This window comes from Larimichthys crocea, chromosome XVI, assembly GCF_000972845.2.
Source record: "Larimichthys crocea isolate SSNF chromosome XVI, L_crocea_2.0, whole genome shotgun sequence".
NCBI lineage: Eukaryota > Metazoa > Chordata > Actinopteri > Sciaenidae > Larimichthys > Larimichthys crocea.
Genome location: NC_040026.1, coordinates 4,353,673 through 4,378,677, shown reverse-complemented (window position 1 = coordinate 4,378,677; position 25,005 = coordinate 4,353,673). Strand labels below are relative to the sequence as shown.

Here is a 25,005-nt window from a genome sequence, read left to right as displayed (position 1 = left end):
CAAAGTGCATAGGAGACAGTGTGTCAAATGAAAGCGGCTCATACTGTTATATTTAGATGAAATATCACATCAGATTTATTGCCAAGTATGTTTTCACTTACAAGGATTTTTTCTTGGTGTAATTGCAACATAAAAGAAAAAACATTTAGTAAAAATACAAGCAAGATAAAGAAATCAAGTATTAAACAATATATATAAAAGGAAGGAATTGAAAGTATTTACCAGGTAATGTGCAATGTAGAAGATTATGTAAATATGTTTGACAGCATACATGCCATTTTAATTAGTTTTACATATAAGCAAAATAACTGGATTTAAAGATGAGAAAAATCTAAAAAAAAGTAAGAAATATATAGAAAACAAAATCTTAGATATACTTTATGTATCCATTATTTGCCTATCCCAGCTGACTTTGGGTAAGAGGTCACAAGTCACCAGCTCATCACAGACACAAACATTCACACTCCTATAGGCAAGCAATTAAACTACTAAAACATATATGCACTATAAACTCCTTTGAAGTATATGATATACATGTTGGATCATTTGTAGCATGCACACATATATCTCTATAAATCAGTAACAGTAACAGTGCTACATGAAGTCATGCTGGTGTTAAAGAGTCTGACAGCTGTTGGAATGAAGGACCTGTGGTAGCGCTCCTTCTTACATGATGGGAGTAGCAGTCTGTTGCTGAAATAGCTGCTTAGGGCCACCACAGTCTCATGCAGGAGGTGAGAGGAGTTTACATCATATTGTAGGGGAATATATTAGACTGTAGGATAAAACTTTACGGTGCAGATTTGCAGGGATATACTGCATAGTGTCCATACCAAAAACTGAACAAAATATGCCACAATCTCATAGTGTCTATTTTATTATCCCAACAACAGTCCAAAACACATAAATATACAATTTACTCCACTGTAGGGAGGAAAATCAGCAAATTGAGAAGCTGGAACCATTAAATATTTGGCTTTTTTGCTTATACTAGTAAGCAAAAATGAAAATAGTCTGTTACTTTTCTGTGAATCAGCTAAACAATTAATCACCTAATCATTACAGCTGTGCACTGCAGCATTACCTGGCTATAAAGTATCACAAACCACTTGGAAACTATAGTTTTAGTCTGCCTAGGACCTCTGGTCCATCAGCCTCAAGGCTAGATTATCAATGAAGCTGCTGCCTCAGGGCTCAAGCTCCCTGGTGGGTAAATTCAGTCCTATCTGCACCCCTGGGCTGGTGTTAGCTCCGTAGGTTACTGGTTCTCAAACTGTGGTACGAGTACCACTGGTGGTACTTAACCTTTGTCTAGTGGTACGTGGAGGAATATCAAATGGGAAATATTAGGAAGCGGTGCAGCTCAGGAGTATCCCTTTTCAACCAAATGAGCTCTGGTTCTTGTACCAGTTCCATTCAATAAATAATTATCTCATTAGGAATAAACCTGCCTCCTATGTGAAATGACCATAGCTGAATAAAGTCGGCCTACATTGCTGTACTTTTTGGAGAGTGGACTTGGAGAGCTGAATATAGACAGGTAGACAGTGTAAAACAATTCAGAAATATTACATTAGGTAATCTATCCATAGAGTGGGGTAGACAAAAACTTTGTGACTTAAGACTGATAGTTATGAATTATGAATAGAATAAGAACAGTTTTAAGGGGTGAATAAGTATTTTCAGGGCACACACCATTCAACAAGGTAAATAAGTAATTGGAGGGTATAAATGACGGGAAAGTATATAAAGCACACAATTTAGTAATATGAAGGAATAACTTCTTCTTCTCCTTTCGGCTTTTCCCTTCAGGGGTCGCCACAGCCAATCAGTTGCCTCCATCTAACCCTGTCTTCTGCATCCTCTTCTCTCACACCAACTACATTCATGTCCTCTTTCACTGCATCCATAAACCTCCTCTTTGGTCTTCCTCTAGGCCTCTTGTCTGGCAGTTCAAAACTCAGCATCCTTCTACAAATATATTCACTATCTCTCCTCTGGACGTGTCCGAACCATCTCAGTCTGGCTCTCTCTGACTTTATCTCCAAAACCTCTAACATGCGCTGCCCCTCTGATGTACTCATTCCTGATCCTATCCATCTTGGTCACCCCCAAAGAGAACCTCAGCATCTTCATCTCTTTTCCTCAGTGGCACTGTCTCTAGACCAAACAACATCGCTGGTCTCACCACAGTATTGTACACCTTTCCTTTCATTTTAGCTGAAACTCTTATATCACACATCACCCCTGACACTTTTCTCCACCCGTTCCAACCTGCCTGCACACGCTTCTTCACCTCTTTTCCACACTCTCCATTGCTCTGGACTGTTGACCTTAAATACGTAAAATCCTCCACCTTCTTTATCTCTTCTCCCTGTAACCTCACTCTTCCACTTGGGTCTCTCTCACTCACACACATGTACTCCATCTTGCGGCGGCTAACCTTCATTCCTCTCCTTTCCAGGGCAAACCTCCACCTCTCTAGCTTCTAATATGAAGGAATAACTATTAGATTAGATTAGATTCAACTGTATTGTCAATGTATTGTAAAGTACAAGTACCAAGACAACCAAATGCAGCTTAGCATCTAACCAGAAGTGCAGAGTAATGTACATATGAATAGGGATATAACAGTGCAGATATAGATATTAATATGCTAAAAGGTAAATACAGTATAAACAGTATGGACAGATTGAAATGAAGATACAAACATATATACAGTTTAGCAGCACTAGCAGTTCTAAAATGTTATATAGTGCATGTTAATTAAGCTATGAACAGTATTAAGAGTGATTATGTAGTGCGTGTATAAAGGCAAGTTTCTTTTAGTAAATAACTAAGTAAATATATTTTTCAAGCACTACACACATAACGAACAAAGACAATAAATAATAAAATTCTGTGTGGGTGACACAGCGACAGAAAAGAAATGAAGCACAGACTGTTCTTACGTTGTTGACAAACTGAGCAAAGTGAAATACTACATCTAAAAAATGTAAGTCTGCATTCATCACATAGGAATTAAATCAGAACATTCTGCTCGGCCTAAATATAAGATTGTAATATCTTGGACAACAGAACAAGCTTTTAAATTGGAACAACAAACTATATGTAGAAGAATTATGGCAAGAATTAAGAAGAAGAATTAATTAAGACGAATAATTATATGTGGCTATGTTACGTCCGACAGCACGTGAATGCATCATACTAGCTGCTTTCCTTAACTTGAAGCTCGAATAGTAAAAAAAACAAAAACAAAAAAAAAACAGGATGTGGTTCAGACCCGAGCATATTAACAATTTAACTGCTGTAATAAATATCCCAAAGTTAAAATGTTTAAAAAAAAAATTTAATTAACTGTCTCTCAATGACAGGAAGTGACATCAACACACACACTTCTTTTGTCTGACGACCTTATCCGGAGGAAGTGAAGCTTTAGACGAGGCAGCTGCTTCACGGATGGAAAAAAAAAAAAAAAAAAAAAAAAAAAAAAAAAAAAAAAAAAAAAAAAAAAAAAAAAAAAAAAAACCAAAGAGGGGGGAACAAACTACAAACTTGCGGGAATTTTTTGGACAGATTCTGGAAACTGTTTCCAAACCACCTCGACCCAGGAGAGCACCGGGCAGGGAGACGGAGCCGTCGTTGCCGGTAAACGCCACTGTTCTCCATGCAGTCGGTTGTAATTTTTAGTAGATTTGCATGACTCTGCTGCCGCCTCTCCACCCGTCTCCACAGCCGGAAGTCTGTGAGGATGGTCTATTGGTTTTTTTTCTCTTCGCTTCAGTTTTTTTTATCCTCGCCTCTTTTTTTTTTTTTTTTTTTTTTTTTCTTGCTTTGCTTGTTATTTTTTTTTTTCTTCCCAAAGCAGGAGGACACACTGCTGCCTGACACACTGTGCTGTCTGTCTGCGAGCTAACTGTATGTTAATCAGCACGCCGGGGCCTCGTTTAACTACAACATAGATGCAAAGGAAATGGAGTCCTTCTGTTTAACCTACAGCTTATTTTAAACATTATATATATACACACACATGATTTGTCGTGTTTTATAAAAGTTGTAGCGATGTGACACCAATGTTTTGGTTGGTTATTCACGCTGGAGCCAGCGTTTAGCTGACAACATACATCTGCTGTAACGTTAAATACCACAAAACCCGAAGGTAGTCATTGTATGTTGGCGCCCACAGCCATTAAATCCATACCTTTACAGGTAAAGTCCAGTTAAGGAGGCTGGAAATTACATTGCATAGTCATTGTAATGCACATTTTACAGCGTATAGAGCCTTTTTTTTTTTTTATCTTCAAACCATATTCACCACCTCCTCCCTTGCCTCGTCTAATCAGTTAGTTATTAAACCGTAATTCCTCTTATCAGTCAGTCTGCCTCTGTGTGCGTATGTGTTTTTTAAATTGGACTTTTTCACTGGTCTGTCCAGCCCTAATGTTGACCTCCATGAGGTTTTGGTAACTTGACTTTATGTTTAGGAATAGCACAGATGTGACTAAAAATGTGAAATATGGCTGAGCCAGCATGCACAATACCAGAACCATGATGTTATTTTGTAGTAGTTTGATTGTAATATGAACCACTAAAGCACAGTATCTTGTCCACATGCTGAAGGCCTTACGGTGTATCCATGTTTATTACCAGATCTTGACACCGTGCCTTAAAGAGGTGTGTCAGACACTGTTTGTTTTTAAAGGAGAATGCATCCAAGTCTTTTTAACAGGTGTTTTAGAGTACTACTGTATATGTGTGGAAAAGTTGTCTGGCTCCAGAGGGAGTTGAGTCAGTTATCTGTTGAGGCTGAAAAACTAGTTTGAAAGTGAAAATAATCTGAAGGTGTGGAGGAAGTTAGAAAGAAGTGATATTAACAGATATTTCTAGCCCGCTCCTTGTCTCTGTTTGAGGATAGTGGACTTCATTAACCACTACTACCATAGCACATATCTCAGATTGAACAGTCAGAGTTTTGTGTTTAATGCAGGTGTGTTTTGACAAGGGTCAAGAAGGCATGGAAGTAAAAAGACAATATCTTCTAAAGTCCAGTAATGTTATACAAGTAAACAATATATACATTTGTGCAATATTCTTTTAAACTCAGTATATTTCATCTGATATTTACAAGATGCATATTCTTAAATGTAATTGTGTTTAGTGCAATTACCGCACAGCAAACATGGGGTTTAATTGAGGTTAAACTGGTCCGCTGGGCAGGATAATCAGGTCATTACTACATTATTAGGTCAAGTTTTGTTTAAACGTATACTTTTGTTTGTGTAGAGATGTCTCATTAATGCCCATCTCAATAGATATGATATTTATAACTTTCTAAATCACCTGGGAGAACTGTGATGATGTTTATTTAGCTAATTATGGACTAATTGTCCCCTAGACTATTAGTCAAATGTGCAGTTTTTTTATCATGTTTCACAGTATCATGGTGTGGTCTGTGGTAATCCTGCACAGAAATATACAGCTACATATTCATATATACTTAATGAGACATATCCACTTCTATGAATATCAACTAAGCATGGTTGAGCATGTAGGCCTGTAGTACTCTAGTGTCTAGTTTCAGTTCTTGTATTTGAAGTGTATCGATCAAGTTGGGGACAATGAAATGTGATGTTACACTTTTGTTTAAACGGTCTGTTAACTGTTGTGTCTTTTTGTTATTGGTCATATTTATTACAGCAAAGTAACAAGTGGTACCGACTAGGTCATTACAGTAATTCAATGTTGCTGCTCTTGTGTAATTGCAGAAATGATGGAAGATTCTCATTTTAATTCATCATATTTCTGGTCTCCCATCCCCACTGTACCAGGACAGGTAAGTCTGAACAAGGAATCACTGGTATGCAGTTTGTTCAGGACTGATGTAAAGAGAGTGTCCTGGCTGTCAAATTTTAAAAAATCTCCTCTTTGATGACAGCTTGAGAATGCCATGTTCCTGAATAAGGTGAAAGAGCAACAGGAAAAGAATGCTTCCTTCTCTACTTCTTCTGGACCACACTACCAAACAGCTCTTCTAACCATCCCCACTCCGGGGTCAAAGACAGATGGAGGAGGGCCGGCTGGTAGCGTGGCACACCTCCACCCTCCTCACAGCGGCCAGAACATGCTCCCTATGCCCTCCACGGGCATCATGACAACAGGTGAGGAGAAGCCTCTAGGTCTTTTTTTTGTTGATTCCACAATACATTTGACATAATATCCAATGATCAAATCAAATCAGAAGAACACCAAAGTTTAAGGTTGGATTAGCATCCCAAAAGTTTAGTTGTGAGCCATAAAATAACAGAAATGCTTTAAATGATTTAGTTAATGAGACCTCCAAGCAGCACTATGGGCTGAGAGCACACATTGTCAGTAGAACAGTTGGGGGTAAAATGAACACCTGTGTATCTGAATTTATGCTACAACCTCAGGTCTTCTTTAAATAATAGAACAGTAGCACTGTGCTTTCTTACTCTCTTACCTGTGTTAGCGCTCCTTCTTACATGGTGGGAGTAGCAGTCTGTTGCATCATGTTGTTCATGACGGATGTCAGCTTTGCTAACATCCTCCTCTCCCCTATTTCCTCTATGGAGTCTAGGGGACAGTCCAGGACAGAGCTGGACCTCTCTACCCGTTTGTTAACTCTTTTTCTGTCCCTCTCCGTGCTTCCCCCTCCTCAGCAGACGACTTTATGAAATAATGTCCTGCACCCTCCAAAAGACAGTAGTCTCCTCAACAGGTGGAGACAACTTTGACCTTTGTCCGACCAAGTCCTTTGTCATGTGTAATAATTTTCTTTCTTTTTCTCTTTTGATTCCTGTCCGTCACTTTCGGTGAAGCGGGTCTGGTCATAACAACTCCTCAGGGAACACTTGTCTCACCCACCTCCTCTCAGTCATTTGTCTCTGGTCATCCAGCAACAACCATGATTGTTTCAGCTCTCCATTCTACAGGTAAAGCACACATAATGACACACATATCACGTAATATATCTCAGATATGGTATTTACACTTCCTCAAATGTTCCATGGGTGCATCTGCAGTTGCAACAACTTCTGTATTATTGAATATAAGAGTATAAAACACTTTACAGTTAAAGAAAAGGGAGTGAGTGACACAAGCATCTTCACAAATGTCAGTGCTTACAATTTTTTGTGAGCATAAATGTATTAAATATAATCAAATTAATTATTGTTGTTTTACTGATTTGATCAGACCTGTTGGGCTACGAGAAAAATGACTGCGTTATGAACCCAATTAAGCACTTCTGAGCACAGAAAATGAGCAGCTAGTGATTTAATTACTTATCCAGAGGGTCTTTTAAGTTATGGTTCTACGCCTTTAAGTGAATCACAAGAAATGCTGTCACAGCTTGCTCATAAATTATTAGTAGGTTTGTACTTTTTTGGAAGCTTTGAGTCACAGTGTTGATCATGATATTGATACTGAAAACAAGTTCTCAGTAAGAAATAATCACCTGTGATCATCAGTTACACCTGAAAAATATAGGAATTAAATTATGCAACATCCTGCAGCATACTCGGACATCAGTGTAACTACAGGCCAACATGTAGAGGGCAGTTAATTTCCAGAAGAGCTCATTAGAAATTTTAACAGCTGTTCCACACAGAGCTTGCAGATCCCTGCTGCTACTGCTGGTTTCAAGAATATTCTCTCCCCTTAATCGGCTGCTGTTGATCCTGTTCTAGACAAAAAAGAAGGCGATGGGGCATCCCACGTGGTCGTGATGCCAGCACCCTCCAAACGAGGCAGGAAGAAGAAGGCAACAACACTGGCCAGGGTCGGTCCAGTGGGTGGACCAGGCCATGAAACGCTAATACTGGCTCATCTGACAGCTGGCGGCCAGGTAAGAAAGTACAGATGTGAAAAGAAAAAATCTAACATGGTAAAAAAAAGGTTGATCAGATAACTTTAAATATTACTTTATAACAGGTGGCATCTATGCAGCATCATACTGGAGACCCGTACGACCTGTCAAATGAAGAGGAAGACCATGGCCCAAAAGATAGCACGAAGACATACAGGTACTGTCTCCAAACAGCGTCTGCTGTGCATCCCCATTTCTCCTCGCTCTAGCTGTGGAATGCAAGCATACCTGTTCCTCTGTGTCCTGTCGAAATCCGTTTCGAATTGTTCGGCTTTTATAGATGAACTAGGCGCTGCGTGACATAAGCATTTGACACACAGACACCTCCTCTAAACACACTTCACTGCATGTTGTGGCAAAACTTGCGTGCTTTTTTTTTATAGGACAGTTGATTCTTTCTCCTAATGTATTTGAGATACAAATACATCAGTGCTTCATACTGTCTCTTTCTGCGCACACTGGAAATGAATTGCTACCTGGCCTCTACTGTCCTCTGTCTTAATATAGTATGCTTTTTGAGTTGTGAACTCTTAAGCACTCTGCTCTTTCACTTTTTATAGTATCTATGTACCTCTCCCTGTCAGTTTTCACTGATTTCTGCCTTGACATTTTTCCCTGTGTGTACGTGTCTTACATTTGATTTCACTCCCCCGCCTTCCCGTCTTCATTGATGTATCTAATATTATTCATTTTCCTTTTTTATTATAAGTTTCATTTTCTCTCATATCTTATTTCTTTCTGTGGGTCAATGCTTCGTTCCCCTCTCTCCTTCCAAAACTATTTTTCTCTTTCCTTTTCCATTATCTTCTCTCGTGTCTCCTTTTCTATATGTGTCCCTCTCCTTCCTTCTTGTTCTTCCATCCCGCCCTCCCATTTCTGTGTCTCTCCGCCTGTAGGTGCCGGATGTGTGCGGCGACCTTCCTCAGTAAGTCTGACATGCAGATCCACTCCAAGTCGCACACAGAGGCCAAACCTCACAAGTGTCCTCACTGCGCCAAGTCATTCGCCAACTCCAGCTACCTGGCCCAGCACATCCGCATCCACAGCGGGGCCAAGCCTTACACCTGCTCCTACTGCCAGAAATCTTTCAGGCAGCTCAGTCATTTACAGCAGCACACACGGTACTGCAGACCACCCCCCCTTTCCCCTGTTACCGTACCATATCCTGTTAATTTGTCCTGCCGAGTGCCTTTTAGAAGCCCAGACTCCTTTCTTCTTCCTCCTCCAGGGGAAGAGATTGGAGAGGTGTGCAGATGCATATTTCACTGCCATGTAAATGTTGGCTCGCATGCTACCAGATCCATTCAGAAGTGACCTTTTTAAAAAATCAGAATACAAATTACACTTTTAAAAGTTGGGCTCTGTCCATAAGAAGATTGTCTGTAATTCATACAGTAATCAGAGTGAACGTTTGAGTTGCATGGAGCTGTGTAATATTAATTGATACAATGAGAATATTTGACCTTTTCTATCTTTTCATTCTTTTTTTTTGTCATTTGTACATGTGCACACAATACTTGCTTCTCCTCTGTATGGTTTGCATTGCCTTGTCATCACATTTTCCCGCTTCACACGTTTCATTTGTCTGTGTGTTTTGTCATTTATTTCTGCCAGTAATTCTACAACAGAAACGCATACATACACATTCATAAATACGTGTTGAAATGAAGGTTTGAATGGCATTGTTCTTCTCCATTTAATCCATTGTTTGATTGTTTGGTATCTTTATTAATACCTTTTCTTACTTTCTCCATTGAATGTTGATTTGCGATATAAATCCTTTGCTACCATGCTCTGCTTCCTTTCTCTCTGCACTCATTTTGTAGTCATCCTGTTGCTCTTCTTTTTTGGCTGTCTTAAAATCAATTTATACTCATTCCTGGAGGCCTTTTTTGTTTTAAATTAATTGATGTCTATACATCCAAATCATCTACAGCAGAGGAATATATGTGAAATATATATGTGTTACCACTGATACTGTACAGAGCAAGTGTAAAATGATGCAGATTTTTTTCTTGGATTTTGTTAAAGGTTAAAATATTCTTTAATTGTCTGGAATGACCTTTCTGAATTACTTTGAAGTATGTGTCAAGCCACAGTATCATGTGCGTTTTCTCAGTCTACCTTTACAATCTGGTTTCCCTTTCTCTTTCATCCTCCTGTCTGCCCTCATCAGGAACCATACAGAGTCAAAGCCTCACAAGTGTCCCCATTGTACCAAGTCATTTGCCAACTCTAGCTATTTGGCCCAACATATTCGCATCCACACCGGAGTGAAACCCTACACCTGCAACTACTGCCAAAAGTGCTTCAGACAGCTCAGTCACCTTCAGCAGCACAACAGGTAAGTGAGTCGTCGGTCTTGGGTTTCTCTTCTGCTCTAGTGTCTTTCTGTGGTCAGGTTAGCTCATCATGAACGTAACAGGAGTCATTGTATGTACATGTATGTGTTTGTTTGTGTATTTTATTCAGGATTCACACTGGAGATCGGCCATACAAGTGTATCCACCCAGGCTGTGAGAAATCCTTCACGCAACTCTCTAATTTACAGGTGTGAAACAGTTTAGTTTCATTCTCATACAGTGAGTGCATGCAGTGCCGGTCTCACAAAACACTTTGTACTGTAAAGCCTTTGCTTTCAATAACCTTTTTTTTTTTTCAGTCCCACCGACGTCAACACAATAAGGACAAGCCCTACAAGTGCACCAATTGCAACAAAGGATACATAGATTCAGCAAGCCTGGAGGTGCACATGTCCACACACACAGTCAAACATGCGAGGATCTACTCGTGTGGTCTCTGCAACCGCACTTATACCTCAGTAAGACAAATGTCCATTTCTGAAGAGCATTTCTACATGAAACACTATGAATCGCCTCTCTGGCATCAGACAACTGGCAGCTACTTTACACCGTGTAGTCATGTGTCCACTGTTTCCCCTCTACCTATCCTCCCCTCATCTCAGGAGACGTATCTGGTGAAACACATGGAGAAACACAACCCAGACCAGTTGACTGCACCGGCAGTTGTGGCAGCACAGACGGCACAACAGAACCAGAACCGAAGCCAAGGCCAGGCTGGAGCTCAGAGCCAGGTAGAAAGTGCAGATGGAGGATCAAGCCGGCCCGGGGGAGCTGGAAGCGGCGGAGCAGGTGGAGGCCAGCAGGGACAGAGCCAGAGCAGTTACCCCCAGACAGAAAACATCTCCTGTCCATTTGACCTGCACCAGTATAAGACGGTGTCTGCAAGTGATATCCAGTACAAACCAGTCAGTGTAGCAGACATTACTTCCCACAAGGACCTCTGTCTCACTGTGTCAGCATCCACCATCCAAGTGGAGCACCTCAACTCTTAGAGGTGATGAAAAAAGGGAGTTTGGGGATCGAAAAGTTAAAATTAATTCAAGAAATGGAGGATGGAGAGTCGATGGATAAAAGCAATATTAAGATGATACAAGAACTTTGGAGCAAACGAATGACTGTGCCTAAACAATGGTTTGAGGCTGACAGGACAATATGGTGACACAGTTTCCTGAAGGCTATAATTTTGTTTTATCTTTTTAATCAGTCTCTTTTTCTTTTCTTTTTTTGCCCGTTCGATTTGTTTTTCTTTTGCTTAGCTATCCTGTCTGAGTATAAAGTGCATGTAAAGGCTGCAATAAAGTATGTTTCAGTCCATCACAGTGATGGTTTTATGATGGGGAAGAGAGACAAAGAGACAGTGCTTCTCTTTATTGTTGTTTTATAACCTCCTGCTCGTTCTTCCCTACAAACACAGGTTTGGCCATAGCAATTTATGGCCTCTCTGTTGATGAAATTGGTAGCTGACTGTGAAGGTAAATTTTTATACTTTCGTACAGAAACTTTCAGGTTTTACATCAGTGTTAATACCTGTGCTCTGTTGTAAAATACATGCCCACAATGAATTCTTTTTAACCTTAAAAGGGACATAGAGGTTATTTCCCTTTCAGAAAAAAAAATCAATCAAGTATATATAGATACATACTACCAGTTTATAAAGTATGATGATTGTGTGTTTAAAGGATGTGGTAATCCATATAACCTACTTAGGCGCATTTGCAGGCCGTCACATGACCTACAGGGAAGTGATGAGCCGGTTCACCTTTCATGTAATCCTATTGTACTGCTTTGTGTCTGTCCTAAAAGCAATGTTATTCAAATGTGTTCTTGCTATTGTACTTCCACGATGACAATGTTTATAATACATAATACTTCTTTATAGACATATTGACACATCAGAAAATTGTGGAGGGTTTTTCAGCGTATAACACAATAAATCCTCTGAAATGTTTTTCATAGTTTATTTGTTGTTGGGTTTTTTTTTTTTTTTTCAGGTTCAGTCTAATACCAAATTGTTTTTTTATTTGCTACAGTGGCTGTATGAAGAAAATGTCATTCAGGGCAGTTACTTATTTATAATCTGCTGGATTTAGATAGATCAATGTGTTACAGCCACAGTTACATCAGAAACAGAAACACAATATATACAGGCATGAGGAAGTTTAAAGTTACAGTATAAAGGATATATACAGTATAAATATAATATTCTATAATATATTAAAAAGGCTAAGGGAAGGAGAACATATAGTTCTATCCATGTAAAAACAATCAAAGAAAAAAATACATAAACTCTGCAAAAAAAAAAAAGAAAATGCATTGTGCAATCTTAGTCAGTGCAATTTATGTATTGCTGTCCAAACCCAAATATCAACTGTCATGACTCCTCTCCCTACACAGAGGGTAGTCATTACATAACATAATCATTATAATAATATGAAATGGTAGAATAGGTAAAATCGAGATAAATAAAGATTTCCCAAAGCTGAAAAGATATTCAATATCAAATATAAAAAATATTTGAGAATGTCATAATGTGTGTATTTGCAATTTCGGCTTAGAAACATTACTTGGAACTATTTAAAGGTGATTCAAATGGTAAATTAACTACATCATTATTTCAGCTCTACATTCAAATGCATTTTATTTGTGTCAAGATCGACAATAACCAGGGTATTTGAGATATGTACTACCTGAAAGACAGAGAAGCAAACACTGTAAATGGTCTTAATAACACTAACACTGCATGCAGGTATGTTTATTGTTTTAAGCGTGTCTGGTCTGCTCTGCTGGAATTTGTGAGGTGTTTACAAAAGTGGACTGTACCACTAAAGAGGACGGGGAGGTTTAATGTCAGTTTGACCAACATCTTCTCGTTGAACGTATCTAATTATACTCGGAGTAAGAACATTTACTCGGCATAAATCTCCGTCTAAATGAAATGAAAACAATATAAAGCCAAAGTGGTGTGAATGTGGGGCAGTTTGTGAACACGAAGTGTGGTCTCGTCCAGCATTCTCTGCAGTGGATATGGCGTCACTGAAAAAGTGTAGGAGTCGAGAAACTTCACCCATGTAAATAACGTCAATAAGAAAGCTATGTGACAAGCTGCGAGGTAGCAATACACAGTACATAGCTTTAAGCGTTAATATTATATATATATATTTTTTAAAAACATGCCCCGGAAAAAGCCATTCAGCAACAAACAGAAGAAGAAACAGCTACAAGTCAAACGGGAGAGGAAGAGAGGTGAGTTAGCAACGGCTGGCCGTTAACGTGCTAACGTTAGCACGTTGGAGCTAACGGTCCGTGCATCACACAGACAAACGAGCACAGCACGAGCAGCGAAGCTTAAAGTTTAGCTTTTAAAAGTACTAATAACACTTATAACTAATAACTTAGACAGCGTTTATATACACTGACATGTTTTCTGTAAAGCTAACGTTAGCTGTAATTACTAGCAGTGTGATTATAACTTAAACGTGTACAAACAAGACTAGCAGTGTTTGCGTATTTGTTAGAAATGCGTTTAAAAAAAATCCATTTATTCCTTAACAATAAAATGTAAGCTGTTAAAATGAGCAGAGGCCGTACGTAGGGTAGTGTACGGTCACCTACAGATCAATTTCAAAATGTTGGCTCAAAGATATAAGTTACATGTTCTTGATATATTATATTATTAGTACTAGCACAGGACATCATTTTATTCCCCAAAAACGTGTTAATGCGACTGTTAAAGTTGTTTTAATTGCCATCAAATGTAGCAAAGTATTTACTAAATATTCCTTTACATTTAAAAAAAATGTAGACTTCATACTTTAATTTAGGACCCAGTAAAAACTAGTTCAATTATACAATGATATTTTCAAATCAAAGCCTGACCCTGGGGTCTGTCCACTCAATCAAGAAATGAATTCATCAACACAGACAATCTTTAATGATATATTTATACATTTATTTTAAGATTTTAAATCAGTCTGGACTTTTAATTTTATCTAAAAGTAAGATTTAGTGATATATAGTGGTGTACTTTCAACCTTCTTGTTTCACCCTCTCCGTCCTAGTATGAAGGAGGTGGCTGCCAAACCCAAGCTAGAGCCAGTGTTTTTAGTTTGTCCATTTTGGGATACTGTAGAAACATAACAGCCTCTGTACATAGAAACATATCAATTCTTATTTTCAGGTGATTATATACTAATAACAACACAGTTCAGTATTACTGTATATTCCACTTCTGCTGTATATTAAGTATAAACTACATTTTATCAACAAAGCTGAACTCATACAGTAGTTAATAGCTTCAGCAGTGCAGGAGGTCATTATAGGGTCAGTGGACACTTGCCATCAAGATGTCAGAACAATTTGAAACCTTTGCCGAGGACGCCTGATTAAAACCACGTCGATATCTGTAACAGCCAGTATGAGTGGACAAAGTAGATCTTGGTATCAAATTCACAAAAGCTTATTGTTGAGTGTGTGTGATGTGTTTGACTGTAATCCCCGACCTTTGCCCCTGACTTCCAGGTGACACAGGTTCTGGGCCAAGCAGCCGCAATGCCAGCGTGGAGCGTGGAGGAGAGCGACAGTCGGACACCTCCGACAGTGAGACCACTGATATTAGGAGAATAAATCAGCAGCCCTTCAGCAGAGAAGGTAGATATGACCCCAACAGGTGAGTTGTCAGTATCCTTACTAATACTCACTTTCATTGAAAGAAAGGAGCTGTGAAATGTTTAAAATGCTGCTGTGCACTCACTGTCTTGTTATTTGACATTCAGGGATACTTAAAAAGTGTTGCCAGGAGCAGCAGCAGGATGTTTTAATTAGCAAAAAAGTAGCTACTCTATGATAATTAACTGGAGAAATATTTCAGAGCATCGGCACTGTATTTCAGTGAAAATAATAATAATAAATAAAGTTTTTATTTTATTGGAAATTGCTTATATCTTGATTGCCCTAATTTGGCTATAGAAAACACCATACTGTATATAGTGTGTGTGATATAAAATCAAATCTAGAAAAGGGAAGCTTATGTATTAAATTAGCATTTTTTTAAAATGATTTAAATAATCAGTTTTTAGATATAGAAACTCAATGTTTATCAAAGTATTATTGATGCCAGCCTCACACTCCTCTGCTCAGGTTCCGACTGCACTATGAGAAAGAGAGTAAAGAAGATGTTGAAAAGAGGAAGAAGGTGGCCAGGGAGAAGGTGCTGCAGCCCATCTCAGACAAAGAACTTGAGATCAACATCCATGACATCTACCCCTCAGAGAAAGGTATGGCTGTTTTTCTTCTTTTTTTTTTTTTAACACTTTCCAAATGACAGTCTCAAAATAAGCCAAACAGATGAGCAGAGTAGGTTAATGGAGTGGGTCACTGCTTGACATGCTGAAACTTGATTATTCACTGCCAGGTCTTGGTTTCCCACGACGGCCGTCCTGGAATTATGAGATGACACGAGAGAACCTGTTGAGGAAAGAGGAGAAATCGTACAGAGACTACCTGGATGACCTACACTCCAGAAACCCACCTGGCTCTCTCAGCCACTTTGAGCACAATTTGGAGGTACCTTAATTAATACACTTTTTAAGAGCTACCAAGTGACAGAGCAGAAACTTGTTTTATTATATTTTATTTATTTTTTATTTGTTCATCTTGTTTAGAAAGTTGATCAATTAGGTGACCAGGTGTAGGGCGTAACACTGCCATGGTGAGTGATACAGCTACGAGTTTCAACCTTGTGTTAGCAACCTAAACTAATGACGCTTTTCCACCACATGATAGGGCTCGACTTTACTTGACTCCACTTGCTCTTTTTTTGTTTTCCAATCTCAGTCGAGGTTCCAAGAAAGCTGAGCTGACACTAAAAGGTGATGTGAAAACACTGCAGATAATTGATTGGTACAGGATATCCTGCACGAATCCCAAGTTACCATCAGCAACAACAACCACTCCATTTTTTCTGCAAATCCACGCTGTGGTCAGTTTATGAAGTGCAGATGTATCAAGAACACCATCACTTTATATGCTCTGTTATAAGAATAGCAGCTCCTTTTTTGTGCGTAGTGCTTGTGTGGATGATCGAAACATTTAAAGTGCAGGTTTCTCAATGAATTAACGTTGCAGATTGATGTAAAACTCCCAACTATGCCACTCTGATGTTCAGTTGTGTTACGAGGTCATTAACTATCTACAGTGGAAAATGTTGTAGATTACCAAAGTGAGTAGAGTCAAGTCATATTACATAGTATGTATGAGATCACACATAACCAGTTTTCTAGTCCATTTATTAATCCCCTGGTGTACACACTTGCCTTTGATCCTCTCGCCCCTCAATATGAATTGTTTTCTTCAGCTGCAAGCCGTCGGTTTAGCATGCAGCCATAGTATGATTTTTGTTGGAAGAGACTGCCAGCACCTTTTCTTTGCAAAATGAGTATGAAACCCTTTGACAACAGGCAACAGCAGGAAGCAATCCTGCTCGTTAACGAGTCGCAATGATGTACCAGGAACTGAAAATTTCATTGTGATGAATTTGGATCATGCAGGGATTTGTGAGCTTTTTATGACATACCTGTGTATTGTCTGCTGTTTTCTTTATCCCTGTTCCAGGGATCATATTTCATGCAGTGTAATTGCACTGTTTTGCTCAGGCTAGGAAAATGGTAACATTATTTTTCAGATTCAAAAACCCTGCAGATCATTTCATTTTGAAGCGTGGGCTGAGCTCAGGAGGCCCATTACAGCAGAAGCATTGAGCAGCTGGTGGTGTTCTAAGTGACTCTCAGTAATCTAGAGATGATGGCTTTTTAAACACATATATGAATAATCTGATCGCAAAACAGTTTATTTCGCCTGTTGAACTGGATGTTATTTTTATAGTATTAAAATAGAGCATTACATGAAACAGAGTATTAAATATTTATGGATGCCCCTATATGGTCGATAATTCGAATCATTGATTGAGAAGACCCTGAGTCAACTCAGTTTTGTCAGTTGAATCAGTGAACTTCAGTTTTTTTTTAGCTTTGTCATTGTACACAGAGCAAGGCAGGGTGTAAACAACCCAACACAAACCACAAAACCAACTGTGATAGAAACATAGGGCAGTGTGAGGAAGGGGAGCATGACTCCAGTTTGTTGGCTGCTCCTTTGATGACTGTCAGTGAAGTCTGCCAAACCACTTTTGGACCAGATGGTGGTACAAACTCCTCTACTGCCATTGACAGTGATTGACTCCCAGGCTGACAGCACTGTCAGCAGCCCGGCAGAAGAAATGCTTCAACGTGTGCTGCGATTTTTATAACTGAACTATGAGCAGGAAGTAAACTTTGACTTTCTTTGACTGTGTGTGGAAATCGGATGTTTTCATATCACAGATGATAAAGAAAGACATTAAAACGCAAGTCTTCCAGGTTAAACACAAGACTCATGTTGGCTAATATAGGAGTTTAATGTGGCACTGAACTGGAACAAAAATGAACAAATAGTCAACAAACAGCCAAATTCTAATGACAAAATTTTGAGGTGGGTACAGCCCTATAAATATTGTTAAAATCCTATTCTTCTACCATTGTTTCCTGAACTGTCATGCTGAATAAGAACAGACATAAGAACAGCATTTATAGATCCTACTTTGTTTTGTTTTACAATATTAAACCTCACCTTATATCCCACTCCTTTTTTTTCTTTCTTTTAGACATGGAGGCAGCTGTGGAGAGTATTGGAGATGTCAGATGTCGTCTTGCTCATCGTGGACATCAGGCACCCAGTAGGTGATCTTATTAAATCAAATCAAATGTTATTTGTATAGCCCAAAGTCACAAAATACATTTGCCACGGAGGGCTTTATAATCTGTACAGGGAGTGACTCCCTCTGTCCTTGGACCCTCGGTTTGAGTGAGGAAAAACTTGCCCACTAAAAACCCTTTTAACAGGGAAAAAAGGTGGAAGAAACCTCAGGAAGAGCCACAGAGGAGGGATCCCTACAGAACAAATCAACACAAACATATTGTACAATTACAATGAATGATAAAAATGATTACAGTAGCAGTGGGACCTGTGATAGAGATAGAGAGACACAGATGCACAGCAGCAGCAAATCATAAACTAACTATAATCTGTAATGGAGATATGGTAGCAATAATGACAGTAGTAATATGTGTGGTGGGCGTCGTGCAGGACCACAGCAGCAGCCACGATCCATGAGAACCTGCTGGACGAGAGAGCACAGAAACTCTGGGGAAGAAGTTTAGTTAGTAGCTGCTTATTTTATAAGCAAAAGCCTGCAGGATGCATCAGACCACTAGATGGAGACACAGTCAACATCCATCTGAATGTCTGACATTAGTTGATTATTTATCAGTTTATCTACCCAACACATTTTCACATTTGTCATGTTTTTCTTTTGCAGTTTGATCACCTGAAATAATTTTCCATATTTCTTACAGACATAAAGGAAGTGTCAAAATAAAAGTGTCTGACTAAGTCTTTTATATATTGTTATAGTTTTGTCCATAAACCCGGGAAAATGGTTCCATTTAACATTCGGCTGTGTTCAAGATGTGTGAGTGTCATTTGATTCCAAGTTGAAATTAAACCCAGTTCTTTGGTTCTAATTATAAGACATCAGCTCCTGACATACTTATGCTAACAAGCCAAATATACTTTATGTGAAGTGATTTCATGTCCTCCATTTAGAGTTTCCACTATAACTGTGAAGTTAAAAACAGCACGTTTCATCTTGTGCCTATTTATAAGGCTATGATCTAGTGGTTGACTTCTTTAGTAGGCCATAATTACTATTTTAACAAGGGGTATCCTCATGTAAACCCATCCAGGTACTGCAGTTTCCTCCATCCCTGTACCACTACATCACAGGAGATCTCCAGAAGCAGGTGGTCCTGGTTTTAAACAAGGTCGACCTTTGTCCTCCCCCACTGGTGATCGCCTGGAAACACTACATGACGTCCCAGTTCCCCCACCTGCAAATAGTTTGCTTCACCTCCCACCCTGGGCAGCCCTACAGCACAGGTGAGGAGGGGGAGGGTAGGGGTTTGGGAATGACTAGTGGCATAGGAAGAAGACTGAGTGACACACATAAAATATCAGGCAGACATTGAAATGTAAATAAACCTGACACTCAGAGTGTAATATCACCAGAATAACCTGACCAGCTCTTGTTGCAGCAAGAATAACAGTCTGTCTGTCTGCCTGCTTGCTTGTAGTGCTCCAGAAGAAGAGGATGAGGAGGAAAGCTGGCTGGAGTCAGGCTGGAGGTCCTATAGATATCCTGAAGGCCTGTCAGGAGATCACAGCAGGGAGAGGTCAGTTTGTCAGTCTGTGAACTTGATTCTCACTCTGCAAGCCTCAGTGTTCAACTCTAATCTCATTTTTATGTGTTCCGTGTTTGTATTCTCTGAGTGACTCCTATCAGTGCAGAATTCTGACAAATGTCAAGAAGTCAAGAGTTACTTAAATGTCACATGAATTATGGAACTGTTCACACTGAGGCTGCAAGAATCAGACATGTATCTGATTTAGGACCACATGAAAGTGTCACAAATCGCAAAACGCTGTTAAGTAAAAAGCAGATCACATGGTTCTGGATGTTTTTGTGGTTGTAATTGTGGTACACGCAGTACGTTTGTGTTGATTCTCGTAAAACATTAACTCTTGTTTCTGAAGTTGACCTATCCAGCTGGGAGCAGAAAATTCAGAGAGATGCTGTTGCTGAGCAACTAGATGACGAGCGGCCGGATGAAGGCGCAGAGTCTGTGCTGATGGAGCATCACAGTGACAGCGCTATGGAGATGAGCAGCCCCTCCCAGGAGCTCTATAAAGACGGGGTCCTCACACTGGGCTGCATAGGTATACAGATTGAACCAAATTCAGTGGAAGTTTCTTATAATCATTCTAAAACAAAATCTTGCAATGAAAAGAGGAAAGTTTGTGATTATTTTTCATTGACATTAATGGGAGAAAAGAAGAAGTCTATATCTCTTATTGGACCTGTTGAATGTTCTTCTCTCTTTATAATTTACAGTCTTTTAATCTGATATGATGTAAAAACGAGTCCCTAAAAAGTAAATCATACTTCATACTGTAGTTAAAGGCTCCCGTACCATGCTAAACCAGATCATTGAACTGTTCTAGGTCACCATACCACATTATGAACATAATTTGTTGATATTAAACCCATTCTTTTTTCCATAGGCTTTCCAAATGTTGGTAAATCATCTGTGATAAACAGCCTGGTGGGGAGGAAGGTGGTGAGCGTGTCTCGAACCCCAGGCCACACCAAATATTTCCAGACCTACTACCTCAGCCAGACGGTGAAACTATGCGACTGCCCTGGACTGGTTTTCCCCTCGCGTGTTGATAAACAGCTACAGGTACAAGCTCACTTTTGTGTACTTGACAGCAGATATGACTTAGAGGTTTACTTGTCTGTTTAGGTTCTATAGAAACTTAATTGTGTTGAATAGCACACACATGCACACCTCTGGGAAAATGGATTATTGATTTTTATACATACCTCCTTGTTATTTTTCAAAGGATTTTGACAAATTCAGGGGGTTTTGTGTGAAAAAACAATGTTTGGATCCTATCTTGCCTTTCTCAAAAATGATTTTTGACTTCTCTTTGATTTATCTTATTGATTTTTCTTTTCTGTCTCCCTCTTTGTCTTTTATCTTTTTGTTTTATTTTTTTGTAGATTCTGGCAGGCATCTACCCAGTGTCTCAGCTGCAGGAGCCTTACAGCTCAGTTGGTTATCTTTGCGAAAGGGCCTCAATTCTCTCTGTGCTGAAGCTCAAACATCCCAGTTTGCTGGAGAACAACACCCACCAAGAAAACCAGGGGTCTGAAGAGCTTAACTGGACTGCCTGGGATGTGTGTGAGGGTAAGCTTTTTTATGCTTTTTACTCTTCTTCTAATCTCTAGTTTTTCCTCCAACTGCTCTATTACCTTAAGAACTGTTAGTTGTTAGGGTTAGGGTTAAGTCTATTTCTGTTTTTACTCTGCTCTGTGAAGCATTGTGGGCTACAGTTCTGTATGAAAGGTGCTATAGAAATAAATAAAGTTGAAGTTAAGCTAATTCACAAGTGACACCAACCTTCTAGTTTTTGTATCTAGTTTGGGAATCATATATGCACAGTTACTCAGAAACACCTGAATCCTCACTTTGAGCCAGAGATGTGTAACACTGGTATTATTCTATCGACCCTCGACCATCTATGCATGGTTATTGTAATGAAAAATATGTATTCATGTGTTTTTGGAGATCCATGGGTATTAGCATATTAGTTGTATTATCCCTTCATGGCTTAAATCATGGGTTGTTGTCATAAAAAAAGTTCCCTTTTTGTGTTCCTTAGCATGGGCAGAGAGGAGAGGCTATAAGACGGCAAAAGCAGCTCGCAACGATGTTTACCGAGCAGCTAACAGCCTCTTGCGGTTGGCAATCGATGGCAGATTGTGCCTCTGCCTGAGACCACCTGGCTACAGCTGCCTGAGAGGTAAAAGAAGCTCTTCCATGACTCATCACTTTAGCTTCGAGTGTATTTGAAAAGTTAAAATGGCAGATGGGTAGAATTAATTTATTTTGGGGATTATTTCTGGTCTACAGAGCAGTGGGAAAACCACCCGGACTTGCCGGAGATTATAGCTCTTCAAGGAAGGACGACAGAGGAAGAAGGAACAGGAGACAGGGACGATGACGAGGACGGAGAGTCCAGCACCGAGCCAGAGGAAGAGAGAGACCGAGACGCAGACGACGATGAGGATGGGGACGATGAAGATGAAGGGTTTGGACATCCAAGGCAGAAGGACAACAAACCATCTGGCTTCACTGTCAACATGTACAATGTCCTTCGAGAAAATGAATGCGAGTAATAACGAAGGGAAAGACGAGCAGGAAGTTCCTCTTCCCTGACTTTTCCCTGTTTATCCCAGTGCACTTTCATTCCTTTTTTCCCTAAATCTGCATTCCTTCTCTCTCTTTTTTTTTTTTGCACCTCCACTCCTCATGTCATTACATGATCTCTTCTGATTCATCGACCCTGTTTCCTCCTCCCTATAATATACAGAGCGTATTCATGTACTCCATGCCGTGCCTCTGCTCTGCTTGTTTATCCTTGGAGCTTATTCTTTAATGTTGCTTCTAGGAATGGTTTTGGTTTAGTTTGATTTAATATTTCTTTTTTCATTTCTTTTTTTGCATGTAGTTCTCAATGAAAAACGAACAAAGTAACTTCCCTCAGCCTGGAATAATCAACGAACTGGTTTTCAATCTCTTCATTGATATGTGACTTCAGCTGAAATGCCAAAGTTCAGGAAAGGATGATAAAACAAATCAGAAGCACTGTCGATATGATGTCATTCCCTGGAGCAGCCATTTGGCTCTCAGAGCAGCTGGAGATTTAAGAACACAACTCTAAATCTTCTTTATAGACCATAGTCTGTCACAACTTGGGTTAAAGGGTGTGGGATGGGATATGGAAGATATTTGACCATGAAAGTGGAATGGATAAAACCAACATTTTACTTACAGTTTTGCTGTTACTATTCATTTATCTGAACTGGGTTTTCATTTAGATTATCTGAGAGTGATATTTTATTTGGTGTGGTTCTACACAGTCAACGGGAAATTTAAAAAACAATTCACATGGGGGGAGGGAAGGGATGTTGAATCCTGTATTGCTGGATGAGGCTGTTTCAGGAATTTAACCTGTAGTGTTTTAACTACTACAAAAATTATCCATAGATGCTGATGGAGAGTTTCAGTATTTAGTGCAGGATTTTGGCTACACTCAGCAAGTTTATATACTAATGGCAGTACAGTGGGTTTGATCCAACAGACTGCTTTAAAATAGATCCACATTTCGGGAAATATGCTTACTGCCACTTTTGTTTCTGTCTGGTGAATATGAAGTTGGAGACAGAAGACGATTAGCTTGGCACAAATACTGGAAACACGAGGGAATTGTTTGGACAGGTTATCTGTCAGTTGAAGTAACTGCCTAGACTCATTTAGTTTTTTGTGCGGATTAAAGGTTCAGTGTGAAGGATTCGGAGTCATCTAGTAGTGAGGTTGCAGATTTAAATACCCCTCACCTCACCCTCCCCTTCCAAGTGTTTAGGAGAGGCTGTGGTGATTTTGAAAGCCCTATCTAGAGCCAGTGTTTGATTTGTCTGTTCTGGGCTAATGTAATAATATAGCAGACTGTGTGGAGTCTCATTTTGAGATAATGAAAACACAGTGATTCTTTATTTCAGATGTTTATACATACTTATGAATATTACATTACACTTCGGCTATATTCTGTCAATAGATCCTCCTAAATCGTACACACTGGACCTTTTTAAATGAGATATAATGTGTTAATTAGTGAACTTTAAAGGTACTGGGAGCAGGGTATTGTTACATCTGGACTGAACCTGGGTAGCAGTTTCCCCCTTTTTTCCAGTATTTGTGCTCAGCTAAGCTAACCACCCGCTGGCCGAGGCTTCATATTTATTACACATGAGAGTGGTATCAGTCTCTGAATGAGTGTATTTACCAAATGTCGATCTATTCTTTTAACCACACAGAAAGAGAGACTGGCCATCTTGGCTTCCATCTCTGCATCATTATAAATAACATTACACACTCCAGCTTTGCTCTGTTGTTGATTTTATGAACTGCGACTTCGACATAGCGCTCAATTTCAAAGTCAGGTCTTGTAATGCTGTTAAGACACCTGCTGCAGACAATTCTCAGTGCTTGTCATCGCCATTTTTTCATCAAAGTTTCTGTTAATATTACAAAAAAAGAAAGAAAAAAAAAAAAGGGTCTCTCTTTCTCTGTGACGTGTGATGGCCCCGCTCCAATCCTGAGTGCTGTATTATCGCGTGCTGTTGTCTTACCTCATTCATGTGTTCACTGAGGGAACTCTACAGCACAGTGCTGTGTTACTGTGTAATACATCACACTGCAGCCACATGCAGTCATTTCTACCATTGGTACATTGTGAAGCAGTTACTCAACAAACACTACCATGCTGTTAAACACACAACACAACTTTCAGTTATGTTGATGTGGATTTTTTGTTCTTCTGGAAATATTTAAACTGACAGTGTCTGGAGAGTGTAGTGTGAAGGCTTGAGGTGTGTTCAGGCTATTTGCTGCATTCCTCATTTCATTCCTAGTATGCCTAATGATGACTGGACTGCTTTCTGCAATAAAAGATAATAATACTCTAAACCGCACTAGTGTTTGTGACTGTTTTTCTGACTTATTTAATGACTTTTCTAAGATATTCCCTTGCACCCTGTATGAGATAATGCATGTTGATTATTCAGTATGTAATCGAGGAAAGAGATTTTAATGACGTACCCTCTGACTTTTTCTTTAATTATAATCACACATGCACCATACCAGCTCCCACTCATTTAAATGCACCTAATTAAGTTTAAAAGCAGCTGATGTGCGAACTCTTCCTTTCCTAAATGTTTTGACAATTCTTTTGAGATTTGTGATCAAAGTGGACAGCTCGGACATGTTTGGATGAGCTTTGTCAGACTAATTACACTTGGTATACCGCCTGAATGCCAAACAGACAGTTACAAATTTATTGTCATGGAGATGTTAGTGCTTTATGGTTAAAGTTGTCTTATAATTAGTCGGGGGACTTCCATCTATGAGTACCAATGACAGTTAATTACTGCAGTGAGATTTACTGATGTTAACGACCAGCAGTATCAGATCTAATTAA

General features: G+C 39.3%; 2 protein-coding genes across 4 annotated transcripts; both read left to right on the top strand.

Moving 5' to 3' along the window:
• The first annotated feature begins 3,388 nt into the window (after positions 1–3,388).
• Positions 3,389–11,565, top strand: znf384b (zinc finger protein 384 b). 3 transcript variants are annotated; one of them, XM_010735080.3, is made up of 11 exons: positions 3,389–3,648; positions 5,766–5,833; positions 5,936–6,158; positions 6,840–6,953; positions 7,710–7,867; positions 7,954–8,045; positions 8,785–9,009; positions 10,065–10,232; positions 10,361–10,439; positions 10,551–10,709; positions 10,854–11,565. In XM_010735080.3, exons 2-11 carry the CDS (start codon positions 5,768–5,770, stop codon positions 11,241–11,243), a joined length of 1,674 nt encoding a protein of 557 aa, XP_010733382.2. In that variant the 5' UTR covers positions 3,389–3,648; positions 5,766–5,767; the 3' UTR covers positions 11,244–11,565. The 3 variants fall into 3 exon arrangements, with proteins under 3 accessions (XP_010733382.2, XP_019116801.1, XP_019116800.1); XM_019261255.2 differs by lacking the exon at positions 3,389–3,648 and adding an exon at positions 3,837–3,918; XM_019261256.2 differs by lacking the exon at positions 8,785–9,009 and having other exon boundaries at positions 3,390–3,648.
• Positions 11,566–13,255: 1,690 nt separating this feature from the next.
• Positions 13,256–24,494, top strand: gnl1 (guanine nucleotide binding protein-like 1). Its single transcript, XM_010735014.3, has 12 exons — positions 13,256–13,494; positions 14,770–14,917; positions 15,388–15,524; positions 15,662–15,813; positions 17,948–18,019; positions 19,089–19,281; positions 19,476–19,574; positions 19,936–20,118; positions 20,464–20,642; positions 20,966–21,152; positions 21,628–21,768; positions 21,879–24,494. The coding sequence occupies exons 1-12, from the start codon at positions 13,422–13,424 to the stop codon at positions 22,142–22,144; spliced, it is 1,830 nt and encodes a 609-aa protein (XP_010733316.1). The 5' UTR covers positions 13,256–13,421; the 3' UTR covers positions 22,145–24,494.
• Positions 24,495–25,005: the final 511 nt, after the last annotated feature.